The sequence below is a fragment of the Hemitrygon akajei genome, chromosome 6 (genome assembly GCF_048418815.1).
Source record: "Hemitrygon akajei chromosome 6, sHemAka1.3, whole genome shotgun sequence".
In the NCBI taxonomy this organism is placed as follows: Eukaryota; Metazoa; Chordata; class Chondrichthyes; order Myliobatiformes; family Dasyatidae; genus Hemitrygon; species Hemitrygon akajei.
In genome coordinates, this window is record NC_133129.1 from 42211468 (window position 1) to 42236072 (window position 24605).

The 24605-nt window shown below is 37.8% G+C and overlaps 1 protein-coding gene across 2 annotated transcripts in view; it reads left to right on the forward strand.

Moving 5' to 3' along the window:
- The window catches only part of ap3b1a (adaptor related protein complex 3 subunit beta 1a), a 242790-nt gene extending 218879 nt beyond the window's left edge, over window positions 1-23911 (forward strand). For both annotated transcript variants that reach the window (XM_073048231.1, XM_073048232.1), the window contains exons 26-27: window positions 5391-5529; window positions 19864-23911. In XM_073048231.1, the coding sequence (XP_072904332.1) occupies window positions 5391-5529; window positions 19864-20017 (293 nt within the window). In that variant the 3' untranslated portion in view covers window positions 20018-23911. The remainder of the gene's footprint in view (window positions 1-5390; window positions 5530-19863) is intronic.
- The last annotated feature ends 694 nt before the right edge of the window (window positions 23912-24605 follow it).

A 24605-nucleotide genomic window follows, 5' to 3' on the forward strand; every position in this document is an offset into this window, starting at 1 on the left:
TTAAGCAGAGACTTATAATTTATTTAACTGTTATGAGGACAGTTTCATTTTGGTAGAGTCAATGCAATCAGGAAGTTAGAAAGAAATATTCAGTTATGTCTGCAGTAAATTGCTTTATTATTCAACAGTTTTATACCTAGTGCTATGTTACAAAACTGCTTTTATTGATGATGAGCAAGTTCATAAGTGGGCTTAATCTTGCTGTGCAATTCAGGCATTTCTGGTCTTAAAATTCATTTTCTTAATATAAAAAACTGTTAAGTTTTATTTCTGTACTAGGTTCAAATACTGCCTTTTTAAATACCAAAGCACAATTGAAGTTTTCTTCAGCACCTTCCACAGTAACATCAAAGATTTTTGGGAATCTGTATATCAAGATCTGGGATTAGTTTTTCAAATATCTTTGATATATTTAACATCTGTGAATCTATATGGACAGCTCCACCATTGAGGCTGATATTTGTACAAGAAAGGAAGCAGTGGGAGGAATAGGCAAATATAAACTTTGCTTTTATATCATCAAGCTACCTTAAAGCAGTCACATTTGATGCTCCTTAATTATAGTGCACTCTTTCTCTCCTGGTTCTTTTCCACCTCAGCAATCAAGACAATACATTTGCTTACCATGCTGCTCCTCTAAGTGTTCTTCTCCATGTAAATTAATCTTGATTCAGTTTACACTGTCATGCTGAGTGGTACAAATTGCCTATAACAATAAAACAGCACGAGTAAAAGGCAGATTGAATGTGCGCCTCACTTGATAGGATGTTACTGTGTTTTATGCCAATACATTAGCTGAAGATAATGAATCTTCTGTTCTGAAAAGCATGGTATAGTTGATTTTTAATTTTACTTCAATGGAGCAGTACCTTGTCTTTTAAAGAACAAGTTAGGCAAACCATTAATGACAAGAGCGTTAAGGTTAAATATGAAGCATTGCCTTCACTTGTCTGAGTGCTATCCATCTTTCAATTTACAGGAGGTTGACAAAAGTACAGGCTTTGTGCAACATTTCCTTTAATTACATGCTGAGGGAGCAGGCTTTTAGCATAAACATGGTTACATTAATTTATTCAGCATTTGCTGCTGAATAGAGCTTGATGCTGGTGGTTTAAACCATGAGCGAGTGCAGAAATTTGTACCAAGCTTGCCTGCATCTACTAAATGTTAAATATCTGCTTAACCTTTTTTCAGCCAGTGCATGACATTTACGATCATTTAAAACAACATTCTTGAAATGTATAATGATTATATTTTTCTATGTTTATGTAATATTAATGACAGTACAAGTTAAATTTAAGGCTCTAAATTATAGGATTGTAATTTGCAGTGGAGCAGTGTCCAGATCTTTTATTTTCCCTCTTGAGTGCGTTAACGTTTTGGGTCAACAATATATTCCTTCATCTCATACTGCTGATTCTTAAATTGGCAGGCTAAATAGTGACTTCAGAATTTAAAGTTCTTGTAAGATCTGTGTTAAGTTAACACGGATTGAATAATAAGGCTTATCCATGTCACAAAATAGTCAATCTCAGCAATAATATTAGACTATAAGACATAAGAGTAGAATGAAGCCATTCAGTCCACCAGGTGTGCTCCACCATTCAGTCGTAGCTGATTTATTTTCCCTTTCAATCCCATTCTCCTACCTCCTTCCCATAACCTTTGACGCCCTTACTAATCACAAACCTGTAGATATACATATTCTACATGAGAAATACCTGTTTAAGTGCCTAGCCCTTGCACATATTCGCAGCTATGAACTTTCCCACTATTTCATATTGGATTTTCATCGAGTGGTTAACCCGTTGTTGCCACCGACATCACTTGGGTCGTAAGTATTGAGGGTGACTTTCTTCCACTCTGACTTTGTTAGTTCTGTCACTTGTAATGAGGGGGCAGTGTAAGAATCTCAGTCTCCTTCATAGATGGGGGAGATGTGCCTGATACTCCTCCTCCTCCTCCTTTCACAGGGCTGATTCAGGAACTTGAGGTTCTGGATGCTGTTCCTCCACTTTGAGAGCTCTAGGATCGCGGATGTTGTACATTTCAAGGATGATTTGAGCTGATCTTTCTTTTTCTTATGTTGTCCTGGCAATCTCTTCCCATGACAGAGCTCAGAATGGAATGTCTTTTTTTGGGAGCCTGAAGTGAGAAGGATGCGGACTGCACAAGGGAGCTGACTGCGAGTAACTAGGGTTTCAATGCTGTGGCTATTGTCTTGGGAACAGATACTGAAGTTGGTTCACTTGTTCTTCTGTTGAATATAGACGAATTTGCAGAGGAAATGGTGCATCTTTCCAGCACCTTGAGAAATCTAGTGTAACTCCCATTCCGTGGAACTGGAACTTAATGGGCCAGTACTCAATTTGTATTCCTTATTCTCCCTAAGACTGTAACCTGTGAACCAAATTGGCAGTCAAGCGTGTGCTTAGATTATGTTGCTAGTCATATTTGTTAACGCTTACAGCTTCGTAGCCACGGGATCATTCCACACTGCTGCTGCCACTCTCATATTTCAGTTTGCTGCTCTTTGTTGCAATAGAGATGTTCCTGAGCTTCTGTACTCAGAGGAGAAAACTTCTGATCCCTTTCCCTCAGCCCACAGAAGCAGGCATTGATTGCATTGCAGGCTTCCAAAATAATGCATTCTCAGCCTTCACCAATTTAATATTATTCCCTACAGAAATTTCCCCTAGCATTTTCCTGCCTGGAGCATATTACTATGGCCCTGGACATTCCCCATGGGCTGTTATTCATAAAGCATTTGCCTCCTGCAAGTATATGTCTTCACCTGTTGTCCATTTTCTTCAGGTTTCCTGAGTGCACTAACCCCATTATTCATTGTTTAAATAGTCTTCACAAGTTAAAAGAGTGCTACTTATTTTTTGTCATGTACTTTGAAAGCAGGCAGGCTAAATACCAGCAGTTGTGAGAACTTACAATAGTTCAAAACAACATCACACACTTTAACTCACAATTTGGGATTATGCAAAGAAACTTAATAATTCTGTCCTGGGAACTTCACAGCAGGCTTTCTTAAAGGAACATCTAAAAGCAGCATTCGGTTAATGCACAATGCAGTTTGTAAACACCATTCAAATGTAGCAAATGAATTTCTAAACCTGTTAAAGCCCAGTGTCTGGAGTCATATTTGTACCATAGACACAAGAGATACTGCAGATGCTGGAAATCTAGAGCAGTACACACAAATGCCCCAAATCTAGAGCATTACACACAATGCGCTGGAGGTCAGGTATAACCTATGGATGGGAATAAACATTTGACACTTTGGGCCTCCAGTCCTGATTAAGGGTCCCGGCCTGAAACATTGACTGTTTATTCCCATCCATAGATGCTGCCTGACCTAATGAGCTCCTGCAGTGCATTGTGTGTATTGCTCTAGATTTGTACCAGACTTGTGAAGGGGCATTTATGAAAAAGACATTTTGTAATGACATTAAGTTCCTCATTACTTGAACTAATATATCTTATCAGATTATTTAATTAATTAGTTGCCATGTTGAGATTTGAACTGGTCTGAAGTCTCTGGATTACAGAGCTAGTAATTCCATTGCCATGCTCTTGTCATTCTACAGTATATTATTGCAGTTATGCTAATTCTTAAACTGCAATACAACGAAGTCTGTTACATGTGGAATTGGAGCAGGCTGCTGTGTGCAATCCAACAAGAGTTGAAACATCATTTAGAAAGAAATATTAAGTGTTAACATTTTCTTCACTGTGCAGTATCTCATGGGCATTCTAATTGTTTGAAAAGTGTCTTCACGTACACATTCTTTTGCCACAAACTTGCTTTTAAATTAAACTTTTGGTTTATTGAAATTTCAGTCCTTTAGAAAGGTGGTTAATAGGATTGCTTTATACTATAGACACGTTTATAAAATTAATTGTCTACAAATGGGGAAATAATCCTAATATAGTTTTGTGATTTGACAGAATTGCTTTTCTACAGAAAGCACCCTTAATCAGATTTATACCTTAGCTAGCATTGTCCACATTTGGAAAGGAATATTTCGAGACTCAGTTCAAATCCTTCCTAATATTTTGATAGAGCCTGTCGTTCTTGGACCAGATATCTCATTAGCTTAGTGCAGAGTTCATGCATGGGAGCTTTTCAAGATGGCAGTTGGATATATTGGATGTAAGGAATAAAGTCGTATCTTGTCTTAATAGGAATAATTGAAGCTTATATCCATGCTTGTAATAGTCCTCATTAAAGCTACCCTAATGTATATTAAAAAGATTTGTCAAAGTATTTAAAACAGAATATATGGAGAGCAGTGAATTGTGGATTTTTATTTCCATTCATGAGATGCATCATAACTCTCACATAGAAATAAAATTCCTATTTCACTCCCTGACGTAGTGCATTCTGTATTTATGACCCATTGAGCCTGATTAGTTCACATGCTTCAGAATTTCTCTTTATTATAGAAGACTGTGTATATGGAAGTATGGAAGTTTAAGTCTCCTTTGATGGAAAGACAATTAAAAATTCATAGGGCATTTAGCTTAACTTATTTTTGTTTCAATTTTATTATTTTAATTCCCTATCATTCCTTAACTTCATGCTACTCAAGATGACAGGTTTAAATATAATTACTGTCCAGACTTCCTGATTCTGAAGGAGAAACTCAGGAATGGAAACCTGAATATATGATTGGTTTAAAAAAAACTAAGATGGGTGCAGCTGAGAAATTGATGTTGAAACTTGGCTATCTTTGTTTACTGATGCTTTAACTTTATGATATGTGATACTTGAAGGCAGAAGGAAAGAATCTTCATACTGATGTCAGTCATTTTGTTGCATTTGATTTTTGCGCTGTTGATTTAATGCATATATCTGCACTGGGACCTCATAAAAGTGTCATTTAAGTGTCAAATAAAAAAAATTGCACATACATTTTTTCATCTTCATCTCTTCTGCAAAATCACTTGCAGTGCCATAGTTCAGTCATTAAAATATACATTGTTAGAAAAATGTTTTGCTTAGACATTACCATGCCAAATAGTAGTAACTGCTTCTTCTTCTTTCAATAACTGGTGACCTGTATGTTTGGTTTCAGAATAAAGTACATATTAGAAGATGTATATACATGAGTGATCTGGATTTTGTTTGATATAATTAAATATCTTTCAGCCTTTTGGAATTGGCAACTGTTTTCTGTTGATTACACTTTTCTAAACATTTCTAATATTGATTATCAGGAAGACTCTGCCTATTTTTAAATTATGCTTAGAAATTCAGCATTGTTGAAGCACTGATTTCTAAATCTGTGTGGGGAAGTGTTGGCAAAGTTGAATGTTAATACATTGCTAATGTTTAACTGTCAATTTACGTAACCAGACAAATTGTACATTTGCAGGGAAACTGACAGGAATGAATGAAAATTCGACAACTATAACAGGTGCTCCACAGAACAATTCCTGCCAGGCAACTGTGAATAAGGTGGTAAGCATGGCTAATATTGGAATGGTGCCTTCTAGCCAAGATAACATACACAGGTAACTCATTCTTAGAATTCTTTCTTGACACTGTTTTTGAAAATACTTTTGCGGGGGGGAAAAGTTAGTGCAGAAGTGTGGTTTAATTTCGTGTTTGAAAGCTGATCTCATATTTAGATGTAGCAACTAAGAAAGTGATTTGAAAGCTGTCACGTTTTATGAAATTGAAGTGAATGATATTTGAGCCGTCAGTAAATGATTAAAATTTGAACATGGCTTTTTAAAAATTTTATCTTTGACGCCCAGTGATCTCAATTGGCAACCACAATTTTGATGTCTGTAGCATCACCTAAGTCCATGTTTCACAGGACATTTTAGAAACTTTATTGCTGGGGAATTATTTCTAAAATCCTCACTTTCAAAACCAGTATAGTTGTAAAGTGTTAATCCCAGCTGACCAGAGAGGGGAAAAAATGCACATTAAAAAAAAAATTTTGAATGAAGAAATGAATTTGATGTAATTTCTCAAATTGCTGCCAAATTGTCATGCAAGTAATTTACTTTAAGATTTGCCTTAGTGCTGAATTTGGATTTTTGCATGGCCACTTTAAATTCCTTCTGTTTGGAGTGGAATTCCCCAGCAGCTGTTAGGCCATAATCTAAGAAAGCTTAAACTGGCTTGTCGGTTCACATGGAAACTGCTGCAAATCTGAAGAATGGAAAGGTTAAACTACGACAAAACAAATCGTGCAGGTTAAGTCTGATGAGTGCTTCTCCTTAAACTCCCATCTAATTTTATTATGCTTGATAAAGTGTAAGCTTATTGCAGCGTAGCTAATGAGTTCAACACTGCAACAATTAAGGAATTCTAGTCAGATAGAGCTTGTTTTAGAATTCCAGCTGGATTTCTTGAGTCTAAACTGTCTATTCTTAATATTGTTTTTTACAATATAAAGGGCAGACAGTTCATCATCAAGTATTTAAGTCGGGCAATCAAATCTGAAAGTCTTGTCTTCTGGTAAGATGGTGGCACATTCAGACGCAGTGGCTTCTACAGGGCCAACCAAAGGTGTTTTTTTTTTATTGATTTTTCACAATCTCAAGATCCTGCTGGACATTAAGAACTCAAAGTACTGCAGGTCTACTGGCAGCGAAAGTGAAGGAGCTGGACAGTGTGGGTTGTGGTGCTGCCTGTGACAAAGAAGGAGGTGCGCAGTCTAACATCGAGTCATCGCCTTGGTCACTTTTCTTGTGATTGCAAGACCCTGTTGGATATAGTCAGTGCAGGATGGTGCATGTCCAGTTCACTGATCTGTTGGCAAATGACGGGAGAGGATGGCAAATGAGCTTTGGCCACGGTCGTGGCAAGGACTAGGCCTCATGCTGTGGTGTCGCCTGTCTGCAACTGCGAGGGGGGAGGGGATCAGAGTCGGTGCCCTCCACCGGAGGCAGGGTGACACAGCATCTACATGTTGGAGTCGGTGCTGCTCCCCAGTTCTTGTTCAGCAGAAGACAAAATGTATTGTGTCTGACTGCAGCTGCGTTCATGGACTCAGGGGCTTCGACTATATATTTTTTGCAAGACTGTATTTTACTGCTATCCTATGTGTGCCTTGTGCTGTGTATCTGTTGATACTGTGTTTTGCACCTCGGCCTCAGAGTAACACTGTTTCATTTGGCTGTATTCATGGGTGTTTGTGTATGGTGAATGGCAATTAAATTTGAACTTGAACTTGACTTTTAATTTCTTCACCATTCTTTGAAAGACAATAGCCCAGAGGTACTGTTTATCAATTTTATTCCTTATTCGTGACAAAGCAGACACCAGTCTTTTAAATAATAATAGTTTATGTGGCTGATTTTTTAAAATTCAGTGGTATCAAGTGTCTTCTAATTGAGAAATCAGGGTCATTGCTTCTATATAAAATGTGGGAATGTAATAAAAAGGTAAAGTAGTTGAAGTTATGTGTGAGTTTAGATTAATTGGCCAATGTGTGGTGCTGTTGTGTTTTTTTTAAATGTTGATTGATAATACCATGACTGACTACCCTGCCTGCCAGCAGGTAAACTTGCAACAACAGAGAAATCCCATTACTAAAGCATTGATGGTGATGCACATACTGTATCTGAACCATTAGGGGGCAACACTGCTTCTATTTGAAGAGCCTGCTTGGGATCAGTAAGCTTTAGAATCCATTGCAGAATTTGGTTACATTGGAATCAGAAGCATATAGTTTTTCCAAGAATTGTGTGATTTTTCTTTTTACATTTTTTGATGCTATATCATATTTTTAACTTCTGTCAAATTTTCATTTTCCTCAATAAAATGAAGCACTTACCTAAATGAGAACATGTCCTCCCTCTCCCTATCTTAACATTACATGTTTTTTAAAACATCAGTTTTGAAATGTTCAACTCAAAGCAGTTTGATTAAGTATTTTAATAGATTTAGCTTGATAAAGTGAGACATTTTGCTTCTTGTACTATTGAATTCAATCCTGTAATAAACATTTGTACTGCTTTAAATATCTAATGTTTTACATCAATAATTGGTACAAGCTTGTTTTCAGGTGTGATAGACAGCCTGGTCATCAGTTTCTGAAAATTTCAATCTTCCTTTTTTGTAAAGCTGTTCTTGCATTGTCTTTCTGTGGTTTTGTTCAACATTTGCCAACTTTGGGCTAATTATTTTTAGTACAGCCCAGGGCAAGGCAATGCGTCCTGTGATCGTCTTTCTTGCTAATAGGATTGTGTCTGCTTCAGCAATCAGTAATTGAAGGATTCATGTCAAAAAAATTGTTACCCTCCAAGGGCCATTGTCACAGCTGTTGGTAACCAACAAATATAAAACTGAGCTATTCAACTAAAAACAGATTGACAGACAGAAGAAGCTGAAGGGAAACTGCACACGCAAAAGCCTGAGCAAAATTCTCTACACTGTTTATTGTAACTCCTCCAAATCTAAGTGGTTTGGTGAATCATCAGTAGCTAATTTAAATTCTAAATGCTTCCACAGAAATTAATTCAATTGGCAGTAAAATTGTTGAGCATAACTATAGCTCAAAAAGGAGGGAACTTTATTTTTTTCTCTTCTCTCAACACTTGGCACAGATTTACCAAGGTTGAATATGAGATCAACAGTTTCAAAATGAACTGTCCACCTTGTAATAGGATGAAGTGTTTTGTCAGTTTTTATAAATGCAATGTTTGTGACTGCATCTGGTTTGGTTGATGGATCCTTTATATCTTGTGCAGCAGACCAGTATATATGACATCCTTTAACTTTTCTAGGTATAGAATGAGAATTCTTTTTTAAAAAGAATTTTCGTCAAAGTACTTTTTGCAAAGGGAAGAAGCAGAAGGTTAGGACTGCAGGTTATAAGGTCTTCCATGGAGTGTGTTTAGTGAGTTCTTGGCTGATGTTTTGGATGACAGGTTTTGCAGAATACCCTAAAAACCAAATAGAAAGGCATTGGGATTTAAAAGCTGAAAGTGTTTGGGGACAATAATATCTGTATTGGGAGCAAAGGAGAATGATGAATAAATGATTTTTTTCATACATTTAGAATTGAAATAGTTAAGAGTCATCCTTGCGGTACAAACACAACATCATTATAGAAAATTTGTTCTACGTTGTATAACTGTACAAAGGTAGATTGAAAGTAGGAAAATTATTTTGAAACAGTTAAAAATGCCAAGGAAAACTGCACTTAAATTGGTACCAAAGATTAATAGATTAAAAGAAATTGACAGATTTGAGGATATTTATTCTATTTTGCAGAAAAATAACAGCTAACTTCATGTCATATAATTGATATAGTGGCAACAGTACAGGGAATCTGATTTTAGTAAAATAAGGACTCCCAAATATTTTTATAATAAATACACATTTTAACTCCAACTGTGTAGCTGTAGACAAAAGAGATGCTGCAGATGCTGGAAATCCTGATGAAGGATGTCAGTCTGACATATTGACAGTTTATTTCCCTCCATAGATGCTGCCTGATCTGCTGAGACCCTTCCAGCATCTTGTGTGTGTGACTGTGCAGTTGTATCCTCTTGTAAATAAAGCAACTAATAAAACGGAACGAAAACAGACTATTTGGAAATGCATACAGATTGGGCAATTTCCATGGAGGGTAAACAGAGCTAGTATTTCCACTCAGAGAAAGAAAGGAAAAGTGTAAGATTGGAAAGTAGGAGAGATTCAAGTGACAAAGATAATCAATGAGTTAAAGGAGTAAACGTGGTTCAGCAACTTGCCAGAACATGGCAGGAAAGCAGAGTTTGTGGATGCCACGCTGTGTCATATCAGCCACTCTGTGATCCTGCAACCTCTGCAGAAGTGCAGGAAAGTGGTGTCACCTGGGTGGTGCAGGAACCTCAGCTGTAAGCGACTGCTGGTTCTGGCCCACACCGCCCATCTGCTGTCCGCAGCAATTTCATTGCCCTCTTCCGGGCAGCAAATTTCTTGCATAACAGGAGCCTTGCCCACTTACACAGACAAGATGAGAACAAAACCATTTCAAAACATACCAGCCGTTCTGTGAAATAGAAACCAGTATATGTGCAAACCCGCTCATCAGTGAGCCTACAATTAAGTTACTTGGCTTCCACCACTTTTGGGGACTGTGGGCAGCCCTCGATGTAATCTGCACTGGCTACATACATTGTAGCCAGTTGTGCATTGATCCAAGTAGAACTGCATTCCAAACCATTGAACATGTTACTTCAGTCTGCCCGATAGGCATCTGCTGCATGGGCATTGAGTGGATTGATGGAATGGGCATCCAACTGGGAGGCTTTTCATGTCACGTTAAAGAAGTGTAAGAAGAAAGAGGACAGAAGTTTGACTTGACTCTCCTGAAATTCACCTGATACATTCATCCTGTTTCAAAGGCAGTGAGAGTGGAACTTCTTCCAGTTAGCTTTTTATGTTAAGCTTAAAATCAGTCACCATCACATTTGCACCTAACCTTCATTTAGCATTGAAGCCAGACCAATTAGGAATATCAGAACAGGAACAGAACCACTTCTTTCTAGCCCTTCTAAGCTGTTCTACTCTTCAGATTGGGGATTAAATTTGAAATATTTGTGCAAATATAGTTTAACTATTTAATATGGATAAATACACTAATTTGCAAGGCACCTATAATCTTTTTTTCATTTGATATAAGAGAAAAAAAGTTGTGGAAACATAAGGTTCAAAGCTACATCGACAAGACCAGGTGAATATTTTGCAACTGTATGATGCGCAGAACTCCTGTTTGATATTCCGGAACTAGTGTTATTAATTACTGATGCAAAAGAAGTGTCAAGTGGAGAGGGAATGGACAGATGTTTCTCTGAGAGTTACTGTTGTACAGAATAGAAACAGGCCCTTCACCCCAAAGTGTCAATGCCGACTGTCTTGCCAGTCTGTACTAATCCCAGTTGCTTGCATTAATTCCGTATACCTCTGTCTACCTTATTCAAGTACATGTCCAGATTAAGTATCAAGACCATCTTCAAGAGGCAGTGCCTCATCCATCATTGAGGTCCTTACCATTCAGGACACACCCTCCCCTCATTACTACCATCAGTGAGGAGAGACAGGAGCCTGGAGATCTACATTCAATAACTTAGAAACAGGTTCTTCCCCTCTGCCATCAGATTTTACAGAGTCCATGATCACCACTTCATTATCCTTTTGCTTTTCGTTTCATTATTTTTTGATTTATTTAAGTGATTTATAGATTTGCACTCTATCGCTGTTTCAAAACAACTTTTGTGTCTTTTGTTAGTGGTAATAAATATGATTCTCTCACTGTTCTTGCTTCCACTAATTCCTTTGGCAGCTCATTCTAGGTAACAACTGCTCTCTGCGTGAAATACTTGCCTCTTTAGATCCTCCTTAAACCTCCTTTTCACTTCACATTAAACCTATGCTAAGATGTACATTCCTACAATGGGAAACAGACTGTGGCTACCTACCCTATCTATGCTTCTCATAATTTTATATACCTCTAGCATAACCCTTCCCAGCCTGCTTGTGCTCCAGGGAAAACATTCCTAGTTTATCCAATCTCTTGATAACATATATCCTCTGATCCAGGTAATGTTCTTGTGGCAGTTTTCTGCACCCTCCTCGGCTTAACAATATATTTCCCATTATAATTAGATAATTTAAAAAAGGAATATTTTGATCTGATAAAAATGGAAACACATTTGAAGGGTATTTCAGTACTGAATATGCACACACAGCATATGCACATTGCGTATGCAATTTATTTTAGAACTTATTAGTTGCTTTCTTTGGCACAGAAGAAGCCCTTTCAGCTGATTGGATCCCTGTCAACTCCCAGCAAACCAATCGCATCAGCCCTATTCACTCTTCACTTTTCCTGTTGAAGTCCTGCAATTTATTCTCCTCATCTTCCATCATTTCTGGAATTGTGTATCTGTCTCTAAATTCATTTGTAATACCGATTTGTAATGTTTTTTTGTCAGTGAGCCTGAGCTATCCACAGTATAGTTACCAGCAAGCCAAGCACCATTAGCAGAATATATTAAACCAATAATAAATTAAAAAAACAATAATAAAGAATCTGACATTAAAAACAGAAAATTAAAGAAATGCTTAGCAGGTCTGGCAGCATTTGTTGAGGGTGAAGGAGATTTAATGCCTCAGGTCAGAGCTCTTTCATGTACACATTAAGCTGTTTGTACTCACATTGCATAGTTCATGAGAGAGAACATTGCAGTTATGATTTTTAACTGTAATGAAAATAATTTGTTAATTGAATAAAGGTGAGTGTTATTGAAAGTTATTTTCCAAATTAAGCAGTGATTTCTTTGTAAGATTTTAGCTGTTTAACCTTTGGATAAAATAATTTCACAGTGGCTATTAACCAGGGTAAAGAAAGGTGTTATTTAGGAGAGGATTTAGATCTGATTTACTGATAGTCTTTAAGCTGGTTTATTATGAATGATTTAGCTCCGGATTTTAAAATCAGATCAAAGGATTAGAGGAATAGTTAGTTAACTATGGAAAATCCTCTTTAATATTCGATATCCTGGCAGCATACACAAAATGCTGGAGGAACTCAGCAGGCCAGACAGCATCTATGGAAAAAAGTACAGTCAACGTTTCAGCTGTATTCGATAACCTGAATTGAATGCTGCTTCAGTTTTTCTGCTTTTTACCAAATGTGTTAAACAAAAGTAAAATTTTATTTTTTCAGTGTCAGTTTTAGTTTTCTTTTTTGATAGGTAATCTTGTTGCTATGGTAGAATGGCTGATAGAATATTGCAGCTCATTTAAAAAGAATCTGTTTCCTGCTTAAGTGGCTAATATTCTAATTATATCTGAAGTGAAAGTTTTTGATTATCTGCTGATAAACTCCCTCTCTTGTGGTGATGATAATTAAGCAGCTCCCAGTGGAGTCCCACAGGCAGTATGCAAGGCCTGCATTAATTGTCAGATGTGAGACACTGACCAGTTGGTTTGCTGTTGAATAGCTGACGGCGTGCTGTCAGCCCAGTAGTGTTTTATGTTGGAGTATTGTGAGCTGTTGTCAGGGCTAACTGGGACCTATTGTGGCTAAAGATGTTGTGCAAATTGAGGCAGATGGCTCTGCTTCAGACACGTGTCATTCAGAAAGGGGAAAATGAGATCGGCCTGTAGAGTGGGGTCACTGCAGGTCAGGGACTGCTCTACATTTGTTAGTGTTTTCAAAAGACCCATGTGCGACAACTTTTTGTTTTGCAGTAACAACAAAAGGAGATTGTCTGGATGTGGAAGATAGGCGGTTGTTGGTACTGTGCTGTCCTTTCACTTGTCTCCCTAGTGACTTGCTTTGCATGCAGAAAGAATTAGCAGGATTGACAGAAGTTTATTGTGGCTAAAATGGCTTTTCAGTCAATTGCAATGCTGAAGAGACAGTTTGGCTTTTAATCCCATGTAATTAGCTGGTTTCCAGTGTCTTGGAATTCAATTGTGCAAGATTAAATCCAAAATAAAGTTTGTTATATTTTTTTGTGGCTTTACAACTGCATCTATTCCTGCTCTAGGAATGAAGCAGGTCCAAAGAATTTGTTTTAATGATTCAGTTCAATATGTATTTAGAAGGCATCAACAATAAATCTTATGTAGTCTTCTAGTTGCTAATCATTTGTACATAATTAATATTGTACCTAAGAATGCCTTCAAAGAAAAAAGCTTGCACCTATGTTATAAATATTCAGATAACTATACTTTAGGATTACTTTTGAAGTGTAGTCGCTTTTATTAGGAAGACATTAAGTGTTGCCAATTTATGCATGAGGATTTATGAGGACTGAATGATTGTTGGCTTCACTTTAGGGAGAAATGTTGGGACAAGTTGCGCACATCCCTCTCCTGTTCAGATTGTGCCATAAGATCTTTAACATGCACTTGAAAGTTTCTTTTAAAGTAAACTTTTGAAGGAGCAGCATTCCTTCAATGGTGCATTTAAGTGCAGGCCTAGATTCTTTGGATAACAGTGGATCATCTCAAAATTCAAGATTGCTTTATGTCATTTATGAACTCCTGATCCGACGCAGCCCAAGAAAAACACAAAGATAAAAGACACAATAATAATTTAACAGAGTAAATATAAATATGTAAGATAACTTGTATACATTGATTGTATGTCCATAAGGTGACGCTAGACACAGGATTGTCTGTACATAAGGTGACTGACAGGAAATGATAAAAGTAGTGTTGGTTGGAGGAGTAAGGTTAGTGGGTGGAGGCGTTGAACAGCCTTACTGCTTGGGGAAAGTACACCCTATCCTTGTTATATGCGGGGGATATGTTCCTCGCAGTGGATGCATAATATGAAATAGCATAATGTGAATAATTGTTTAAATGTAGATAAATAGGGATGCGTTCCAGAGGGCTTCCTGAATATGTTTTATCTGTAATTTATTCACATTTTCATACCAATACGACATAAAAGCAGTACCACAAGGCAACATTCCTTTGATATTTCATCAATTTAAGGTAATATTCAATGTAATAAATCATTGAAAGTTAACATACTAGAGTGTACTTGGGTCCGTGTCCGTCACCATTTGTGCCAAGTGTTCCGACTTCCACCATTCCCTCACCGTTGGTAAACTCCCGGGACTTTCAAAATCATCTGTTGCTTGCAGCATCTGAGAGATAGTTTGCCGTAAAAAAAATACACCTTGAATGTGGATCACACCTTGGTCGAGTGGTTGAATCAGTGATGTTGTGTTAGGCGGCAGGAAACGCACTGTTATGTTAGGATGAATGCTGTTCCAAATGTTTAGGATGGGCTGGCACATTGTCAAGCAACAAAAGAACTTTAAAGGCAAGATTCTGTTCCCAGCAGTAGTGTCCCAGAGCTGTGTTACCTTCACCTGATACCGCGCTGTTTATAATTTCCAACTTTTTTTCAAGTGTTAAAGCGGTTCTCTGCCGCTCAGCTGATGGCCCAGGACATGACATCGGACGCTTAGGAGGCACAGTTAAATATTTCAAGCTCAAAATCACTGCACCATAGGTAAAACCAACAAAAGTTTAAGAGCGCAAGATCGCACATCCACACCTTGCCAAAGCCAATGCAAGACTGACGGGAGTGAGACTGTGAGGCGTGCGCACATGACTTGTATTGGCGGGAAAGCAGTGCTCCTCACATAACTCTGAGTTATAGATGCATATAAGGAGACGTTGATAGAAATAGGTTCCTCACATAACTGTGGAGACGCATGTAACAAGATAGGGTCTAACTGTTTTTGAGACTGGTAGTCCAGGTGTGGATGCTACGTAGTTTCCTCCCTAATGAGAGTGGGACAAACAGTCCATGAGCAAAGTGGGTGGGATCCTTCATGGTATTGCTGTCACCTTTCTGTATATATATGTGTTGAATCAAAGGTGAAAGTATACATAGATCACTGTGTTAAATATCTTCCAAGAATTGGACTTTGAAAATTCTATTGAATAACTACCAAAAATATAGTGACTAAGCCATTGATTTTTTTCCAAACAATTAATTATTTCTCCCTTGCTAGGATGTTGAAAACCAGGGTTTAACCATTAAAGACAAAGATGAAAAGAAATTTCCAAGACCAAAAGACATATGTGCAAAATTGGGCCATTTGGCCGATTGAGTTTGATTCGTCATTCTGCCGTGGCTGATTTATTATCCCTCTCAACACCATTCTCCTTTCTCCCCATCGCATTTGCAATTTTCCAGTCCTCCGGAATCATCCCAGAATCTAGTGACTCTTGAAAGGCCACTACTAATGCCTCCACTAGCTCTTAAGTTGCCTCTTTTAGAACCCTGGGGTGTAGTACATTTGGTCCAGGTGACTTAAATACCTTCAAAACCTTTTGGCTTCCTAAGCACCTTCTTAGTAATAGTGACTACAGTGAAGACTGATGCAGTGAAGACTCTTCTTCCTAGAGTGAGAGAGAGAATTCTGACGATTCACTAACCAAGAGAGGTGCAAATGATTGTTCCATAGATTTGGGGATAGGAAGGGAGCCAAGGGACTAGTAGAGGAAAGTGGAGTTAAGGTGAGGGATTGGCATGACCTAACTGAATGGTGGAAAAGGGTGAGGGACTCAACCTCAGTTAGCTTGTCAAGGTTTAGATGATTTGAAGCAGTGACATTCTGAATTGAAGATTGTATTGTATGTACATGTTAGTTCATTGGTTAACAGAACTCAGTAATCCTTTCAGGAAATGCACATGTTCAGAGGCTGTGTATACCAAGACACTTCTGGGTTGTGTTCCAATGTCTGTGTGACTGAGTGGTAAACTGTGTCTTTCTCCAGGAAGCACAGATATGAATGGGAAAGGTCGACAACATTTTTGGCCATTTGCCTGCCGGGTCTATCTGTATCACCTTTCTAATCTATACAGCATTTATTGTTAAGTTACAGAACTGCTTCAAGTATGCTCACTAATCTACAAGCATTGTAGCTCACAAAGTTAACCCTGACTTTTTTCCTTCTACAACAAGCCCCCCCCCCTTCCCTTAACCCCTCTCCCCATTTCCTGCACATTCAACTCTCAGCTGTGTGTGAGGCACTCGCTGATTTAGCAGTGCATATCCAAACAGCTACGACACTGAGAGTGTTCTTGTTAAAGTCAGAAACGACATTCTATATGATGCTCACAGATGTAATCATCTTTGATATGATTGATCATGCTATCCTCTTCCCAGTGCCTCTCTCCTTTGTTCATCTGGGTATGATCACAAATGCCTGATTTTATTCCTACCTATTGGACTGACAACCCAAGTCATTTCCTGATCACTGGACTGGGCTAACATTAGGTAAGACTCCTCCCCACCACCTCATCTCACAATTTTCCTTTTCCTTCTCTCATTATTGGTTCTCCCAGTTGGCGGTGGTTCTGCAGGTAGCTTAGTCTCTGGTTTGTTGCCCAGTTCACTGTTTGGAATTTGAGGACTGAATAGTGAGTGATTGCACCTTACTGTAGATCCAGATTCTGATTCTACCTTCAACTAACGTGCTTTTCTTAATGCAGCTTACCAACCAAATGCCAGAATCCTGGCTGAAACTCCTTCCTCCTTAAGTCACGATAACACTTCTGCAGTGCCTGGTATTCTAGTCAAGATCGGTTAATTCAGCACAGACTGAGACAAAAGCAATTTTTATAAGTATTGACTTTTTTCAGGCTTATTGGAAAAACTGCTAGTTAACACCACATGTGTTGCTTGAAGGAACCGCAGTCACAATAAAATGATTTCATAATGAGCATGTTCTCGGTTTTGTAAGGTAACGGTAGAGTGGAGACTGTGGGGACCAATGTGTCCTGTCTGCACATGTGTTGCTTGAAGGAACCGCAGTCACAATAAAATGATTTCATAATGAGCATGTTCTCGGTTTTGTAAGGTAACGATAGAGTGGAGACTGTGGGGACCAATGTGTCCTGTCTGCACCCTTAACAAGCAGTGAGCATCCTTCCAATAGCAAGGGTTTCGCTACAATACAGTTTTGTAAAAATCTTTTAGCAAAACATATTGACTGCAAAGCTCAGTGTCAAGCTTGCATATGACATTGGAAACTGTGTTTAAGTGTTCTTTACTCTAAATTACATGTGAAGTAAAATAAAATGCATTGAGCCTTTATTTTGAAGACTGGAACACTGTAGCATTACAAAATATCTTCATTTGTGAGTGCTTCACATATCTGAGGTGCAAAGCTGGTCGTTTTCCGGGAAAGCTATACTCAACACAGATGCCAAAAGCTGCTCTAGTCATTATAACTGACCAATTTTGACCTCACTGGAAGCGTTAATTCCATCATCTGGGAAAGATTAGAACACCCTCCTCTAATTTAGCTACCCACAGATCACCACTTTATGATGCCATACAAACAATGATCTTAACCAATAAATGTGCAACAGAGCCAACTCAATTAAGACTGGTGTGGGCACAGAGCTGATCATTATAAGAAAGGTTTCAACCTACAGAGACTACACTGCAGAAGCAAGGTCGTCCCAACCTCTGTAGTTAGGCAACAGTGCGAAAACAATTCTTGTATTGCCTGTGCTCAGAAGCCAAGTTTATTTGCAAAATACCCAGAAGAGTTGGGTCTTGTGTTCAGCCGTTCCAGATCGAAGGTCCTTTACAACACCAGCCCCCATCTTCCTCTGCTGCACAAGACTCCCCTGTAGCAATAAAGGTCCATAGTGTGGTGTTGCAAAATAGGGACTAGTTTCCACACTTCAGTAAAAGGCAGACATTGGCAATGAATTACCATGGCCTTTGGCCATTTTAGGAAGAGGGTGTTTGAAGATCAAGATCTAGCACAAAATTCTTGGTCCCTGCCCCACTCTAAGTTGCTGAAATCTGCACAGCCTACAGAATACCTTAGGGCACTTTTGGATTGGTGGTATCTCTTAAAATTCTCCATTGGAAGGACAATGTCTTTGTGTTCTCCCAGGCTAATATCCCCAGCACCTAGACATTAATTACACTCAATCAGCTCTGTTGGTCTGGTCAAACCATTCACAGCTTAGTACTCAAAACACATTCTGTTCTGACCTCTGTCTCCAGAGGAAAGTACCAGGCAGACAAATGACTCAAGGATGTGCTCAAAGCAGCCTTGAAGATAATGCAGCATCCTTCATTGTCTCTGGGAGTTCTGACCCATGACTGCTCAAAGCAGAGAATGTGCATTCAGGGTGGTACTGCGAATCCTGAAGTCTGTATGTCCAGAACACATGGAAGCAGGAAAAGGAGATTATCAACTTGCAAACTCAGAATCACTGACATAAGTCAGGAAATTTGTTGCTTTGCAGCAGCAGCAGAGAAATACATTAAAAACTGCTACAATAAGAATAGATATATAAAAATAAATAGTGCAAAAAAAATGAGGCCATGTTCATGGGTCGGTTCGTTGTCTGTTCAGAAAACTGATGGTGGATGTTAAGAAGATATTACTAAAACATTAAGTGTGTGTCTTCAGGCTCCTTTACCCCTGACAGTAGCAATGGACTCCTGCCCTATCTGTGGAACATTGATCTGTGAACCCATGAATCTTTCTCGATTCCAAAATACCAACTGAGAAGTCCCAAGTCATCATTCTGTAGGTGTGATATTCCATTCCTTGACAATCCTTTTGTGCTGGTTTTTCTTCAAACTATAAAGGCATCCTCACAACATTAATATTAAAAATCTCCAGACTTGTCTCAACAATAGGCAGATTAACCATCACTTGGTATTGGAGTTTGAGATTGAACAAGTCATTCAGCTGTACTTCCATTTCATCTTTTACTGCAACTTTAACAAGTGATTCTAAAAAGGATTGAAGTGCTGTCCTTATTAGCAAATGTGAAGCAGTAAAGCTAAGCAAATTGAATTATGGTAATGCTGTTAACTTATTTAAAGCTTTTGCTAAAGCTTTAAATAAGTAGCTTTCCCAGGCTGAGTGTTCATTCAGGCAGTTTCTCCCTAAGCAAATGTAAGGCAAACAACAGATGAGATAACAAATTGAAATGTTACAATGAGTGTGGTCAGTTATTGTTGTTTGTGGTGCTTAAGGGATGTACGTACCAAGTCCGCAACAGAAACCTTATTAAAAGCTTAACGCAGCAAAGATGGTGGCAGTCCAGCCTCTCCAAAACTCAGGAATGGTCATGCATTGTGATGACATTTTCACTTGTGTTAAATGGTTAACCTCCCTACAATTAGTTAAAGTAGACTCCAGTTCAAGATTTTTTATCTTTAGTGGTTGTATAGGTGAGTGGATATAACATTCCACTGTTGCCTTAATGCATACATACAGTATATACTTTGCTACATGTGTGTGTCTGTGAAAGATCTGCAAGTGTTTCTAATTAAAATGAAAAAAATGTATTAATTTACTAAATTAACTCTTGTTTTTAGATTTGCAGCTAAAACTGTGAACAGTGGAGCTTTGGTGCTAATCACGACTCAAGCGAAGGAAGGCTCAACAGTACAACTCAGCATAAACACGGAAAAGACTGTGATTGGTTCTGTACTGCTGCGAGAACTTAAGACTGTGCTGTCTCAAGAGTAAACAGGGTAGATCTACAAGCAAGAGTCTGGCAGACGGTGTACTGGCTAGCCACTGCTATAATTTTTTCATTTATAATTTCCCCTTCATTAAATACTTGCAATCTTGCATCCCTTTGAAATTCCAATATTACCTAAACTCATACTTTTACCTTTTCTTATTGATAAACCAACACATTTCCATATAATTACCTAAACTCTTGAGACACTAACTTCGGAATTGGTTATGTTTATGCATTGATTATTCCCATACGTTGTTTAGGGTATTTCTTTTGTGTGGGCAAATGTTGAGTGCAATTGACATTGTAATCTATTGTTCTAGCGTGACTGTCTCCAGAGATGTGTATAACAACTAATCACAGCACATTATGATTCCAAGAAAAGCATCTGAAACTAAAGTCGGTACCAAAAAAATCATACCCAGATGTATATTCTTTTTGAGAGCTATTGTTTGAGAAGAATTAAAGATAAAGATGAAGTGCCATTATATCTTCTGAACCAAAAGTAAACTTTATCTAAAGAAATTTATACTTTTGCCCAAAAGTCCTTTTTACTGTTTGTTTTAATGCTGTATTAAGAATCTTATAGCCATTCAGAGCTTATCTCAATACTTTGTCTCGTGTGTCTATATGATCATGGTCAGATAAAGTCCTTTCACTTCTTGGATAGTTGGAAAGAAAGTAAAACACTAGATTTCTGGTTAAAATTACTTCGTAAAAGTACAATGCAAGAAATATCGATTTGATTGGTCGTAAGTCATTATTGGAATTTGATCAGTTGTGATATAGTAGTAAAATGCATTATGCAAATATCCTAACCAAGATCCTGTTACCAACACACCCATGTGTCAGATTTTGACAGAGAGCACACTTCCCTTCAGATTCCTTCTCTTTCATTAGGGAACCTGCTTCAAATTGTTCCAAAGCGCCTCCTGGTGGCTGGTTCATTAAGTACACCTTGGAAGTTGGAAAGGAGTCACCATCAAGCAGTTTTGCAAGGCTACAAAGAGGAACAATATTCTGTAATGGTTCAGAATCATGCCATTCCTAAAGATCTTAAAAAATACTGAGATGGTTTTGAGTAGAAACCATCTTCAGTGAGGTAATTGATAGTAAACATGCTTTAAAATGCTTTACCAATGATATTTTACCAATAATTATTGGAGTTTATAGAGTTTACTGTTTAGATTGTTCTCAACGACTTCTGCAGAATGAAATTTCTTGGAGTTTGAAGTACGCAGCTTTTCCTAATCATAAATGGGAAGAAAGTACAGTTTGTGCTTGATTTATTTTGTTTTAGAGCGAATTGGAAAATAATGTAATAAATCTTGATAGCTTTTTCTTCCATGTCAAAGTAAAAGGGGGAAATGGCTGTTTATGGAACAGCTTGCTTGCATCTTAATCTTGATTATGTGCCAGTTCTCCAATTACTATTGTTAGTCTACTGAGAATAGTCACTAACAGTACTTGGAGATGCTTGTAATGCTGTTTATTTTCTTCCTCCATCATTTGTTTTGGAAGTAAAATGCAAAAGTGTGCTTATTAAATTTCCAAATGGCTCTGAGTGCTGCAGCTAGATTTGGTCTATATGTGTGCAGTAATTATTTAATGATTAGGATTCCAAACAGTATTTTTCCCCTTGTTCTGTGTAGTTGTTACATTAGGGACTTGTGCTTGCTGGTGTACAGCTGCTTCAGTTGATTTACAGTACTGTGGCTGTGGCCAGTCATAAATAAATCCTCTTATATAGTTGTTATGAACACCTGTTAGATCATCTGTCAGCAAAGCGCTGTTCACATTTATCATGGTGTGGTAGCTATTTTACCTCAATCCATTTACAGCAGAGTCTGCCTCCATCACTGTATTACTATTACTGCACCATAATCACTTGTTTCCACTCCGTGTACAACTTGCAGATAAAAGATTTCAGTACTTGGCAAAATTTCATAAATAAAGGAGCAGTTCACTGCAGTAAAAGTTTATTTTTGTCATCATTTGTCACACTATTATACCATAAATCAAATAGAATAGTACTATCCCCAGTGTAGACAGCTCTGTCAGCCTAGACATGGAAATGGTCTGTTTCTCTATAGATGAGATGGCATGTCTTTCGACTTTAACGGACTGATGGCTTTTCTCACTCATTTGATTTTATTGGATTTAAAAACCTAGAGGATTATTGAGGCTGGTGAACCTCAGAGCCAGTTCTGACATGATAATTAAACCATATTTGTTATTGGCAGATTTTGCTTGGTAAACAAAGACTGCTGCGTTAACAAGTCAAATTTATTCTGAAATGGCAAGGGTTCTTGTGCAGTATTTAATAGAGTGGATAGATCTGCTAAAATGGCTTTACAGGGGGGGAAATCCAATTAAGTGGGAAGATAAAGGAGTCATTTGCAATTTTATATGTATCTTTAAAATTAAAGACTGGTCAATTTAGTTATTTTATGATTTTGGCTTGGAAATTCTAAATGTCAGTGCTTCCTTTTAATGTTTATCCAATGCCCATTCTTGATGGTTTCCAGTATTTCTATGGTAATTCTGGACACTAACTTTGCCAAAAGATAAGATCACCTAATTCAACATAATCTGCAAATACTTAAATAGTATTTATGAATACACTTTCTTCTCCCACTCCCTCACCTAGTTAGCCTTAACAGCGTAACATTTCTCAAGTGGTATCTTTCTATATGTTCTCATTTTTGAATAGCCTTTCCATCTTTGTTCTTTTTTTACCCCTCATTTGTTTAATGCTTTGTCATACCCAATTTGGCAGCAACATTTATGGGAACAGACTCGGCAGTATTTACTGGGTGCAACAAGAATGTGCTATATTTCACCGGTGATTCACACACGATTCATCTAGCAATTCCACAATTGTAGTAATATTGCATTTCTAGAGAACATATTCTCCACTTCACTGCAGACAGCTGTCTATCTAACTGCTGTAGTTACAGGAGGCGCATATATATCAGTTATATAGACAGTGAACTGTAGAATATTTACTTTAGGAAGGCATAAGGTATTTCATGAACAGAATTATTGAATGAAACACGGTATGTTTACATTTCGCTTGTTGTAGGTGACTGCTTGGTTAAATCAATGGGGTTAGTTATTGAGTCTATTGACCACATGCACTACAAAAAAAGTCAATCTAGTCACCGGCATTTTAAAGAAATGGTTGGTTTATAATATCAAAGTTATCAATGATGTGAGTCCTTTTTTATGAGCTTTCTGCTTGAGAAGTCTGACTTCTTTATTTATGTTAAATATGCATTTGAACCCTGAGCATTGTGGCTTCATGAAATCATATCAGACTTTCATTTTCACCACCAGCTCCAATCATCTTAATCTGAACCACCCCCCCCCACACACACACACATATTATGATGATGTTTAATGCATGATGATGGCCTACGCTGCCCAGATAGTGTAATATTTCTAAGACAATCTAACTGACAAGTTTGTGGCTTTTAGCACTCAAGACTGAAAAGACTGAAATCCTCATCCTAAAGTGATCATCTGTCATCTAAATGTTTAAGTGCACATTCAGACTAAAAACGAATTCAAAATTTCTTTCTGTAGCTGTGTGCTGAGTGTTAAGAGCAACTTTAATTAAAATAATTTTCCCATTCTCATTAATCTCGTCTGGGTTGGTTTTGCCACCTGATTGAAAATTGATTCTAGTAAGGCTTTGTTATATTTTCCATGGGTCCTTTTCAATCCATTGAATCTATTTATGGTCACAAACTGATTTGTGAGCAGCCATCTTGAGCTTCTCTTATTTTAAAGACACAGTCTCTCAACCTCGGTGATAAAATGAGTGTTTCTGATGTATTGATTTTTTCCAACCTGTCTGGCATTAAATAAAATTGTGATCTGACACCCTTAAACAAGTGGTAGTGGTGGTGATGATTTGAAGGAAAAGATACGTAATATGGTAATATGCGGAGTTACGAAGACCTACATTATGATGTTTTCTTCTACAATAAAGTTTTCTCATTAGATGTTAGGTTAATATGTAATCGTGTAAATATAACTTTATACTCCTGAAATATCCAATTGAAAGTGTTGTACATTTTATGACTGACAAACATGATTTTGTAATTGTATTAACTGCTTTCAACTGGTTTGTGAAAGTCAATTTATTAATCTAGAACTTTAGCCTCTGGCTTCCCTTGTAGCTTCATTTTTCTTTCCATTGTGACACCAGTCATTTTAAAGTTGTGGACAAATATGTTTATTACTTTGCCACCCACAATTCTTGAAGTTCAAGTTGTGTTAGTGTGCTAACGCCTCTTATCATTTGCTGAAAACTAATGAACATTAACGTTGAATTCTACACTTCCATATCGGCAATAATAATGCCACCGATGCCGGGTTAGAATTTGATAGCTCTTCAGAAGGCAATTTCAGGAAAATATTAAGCAATGCTCATGCTAAAACTTCTGAAGAATGAAATGTCCTGCAGTGGTACCACCGCCCCCCCCCCCCCCATGCGTTGGTTGGTTGGTTGGTCGCCTTCCTCCATGCGCCGGCTCGCTGATCTGAGGAGCCAAATGTTCAGTATTACAGCTAGAATGGTAAATC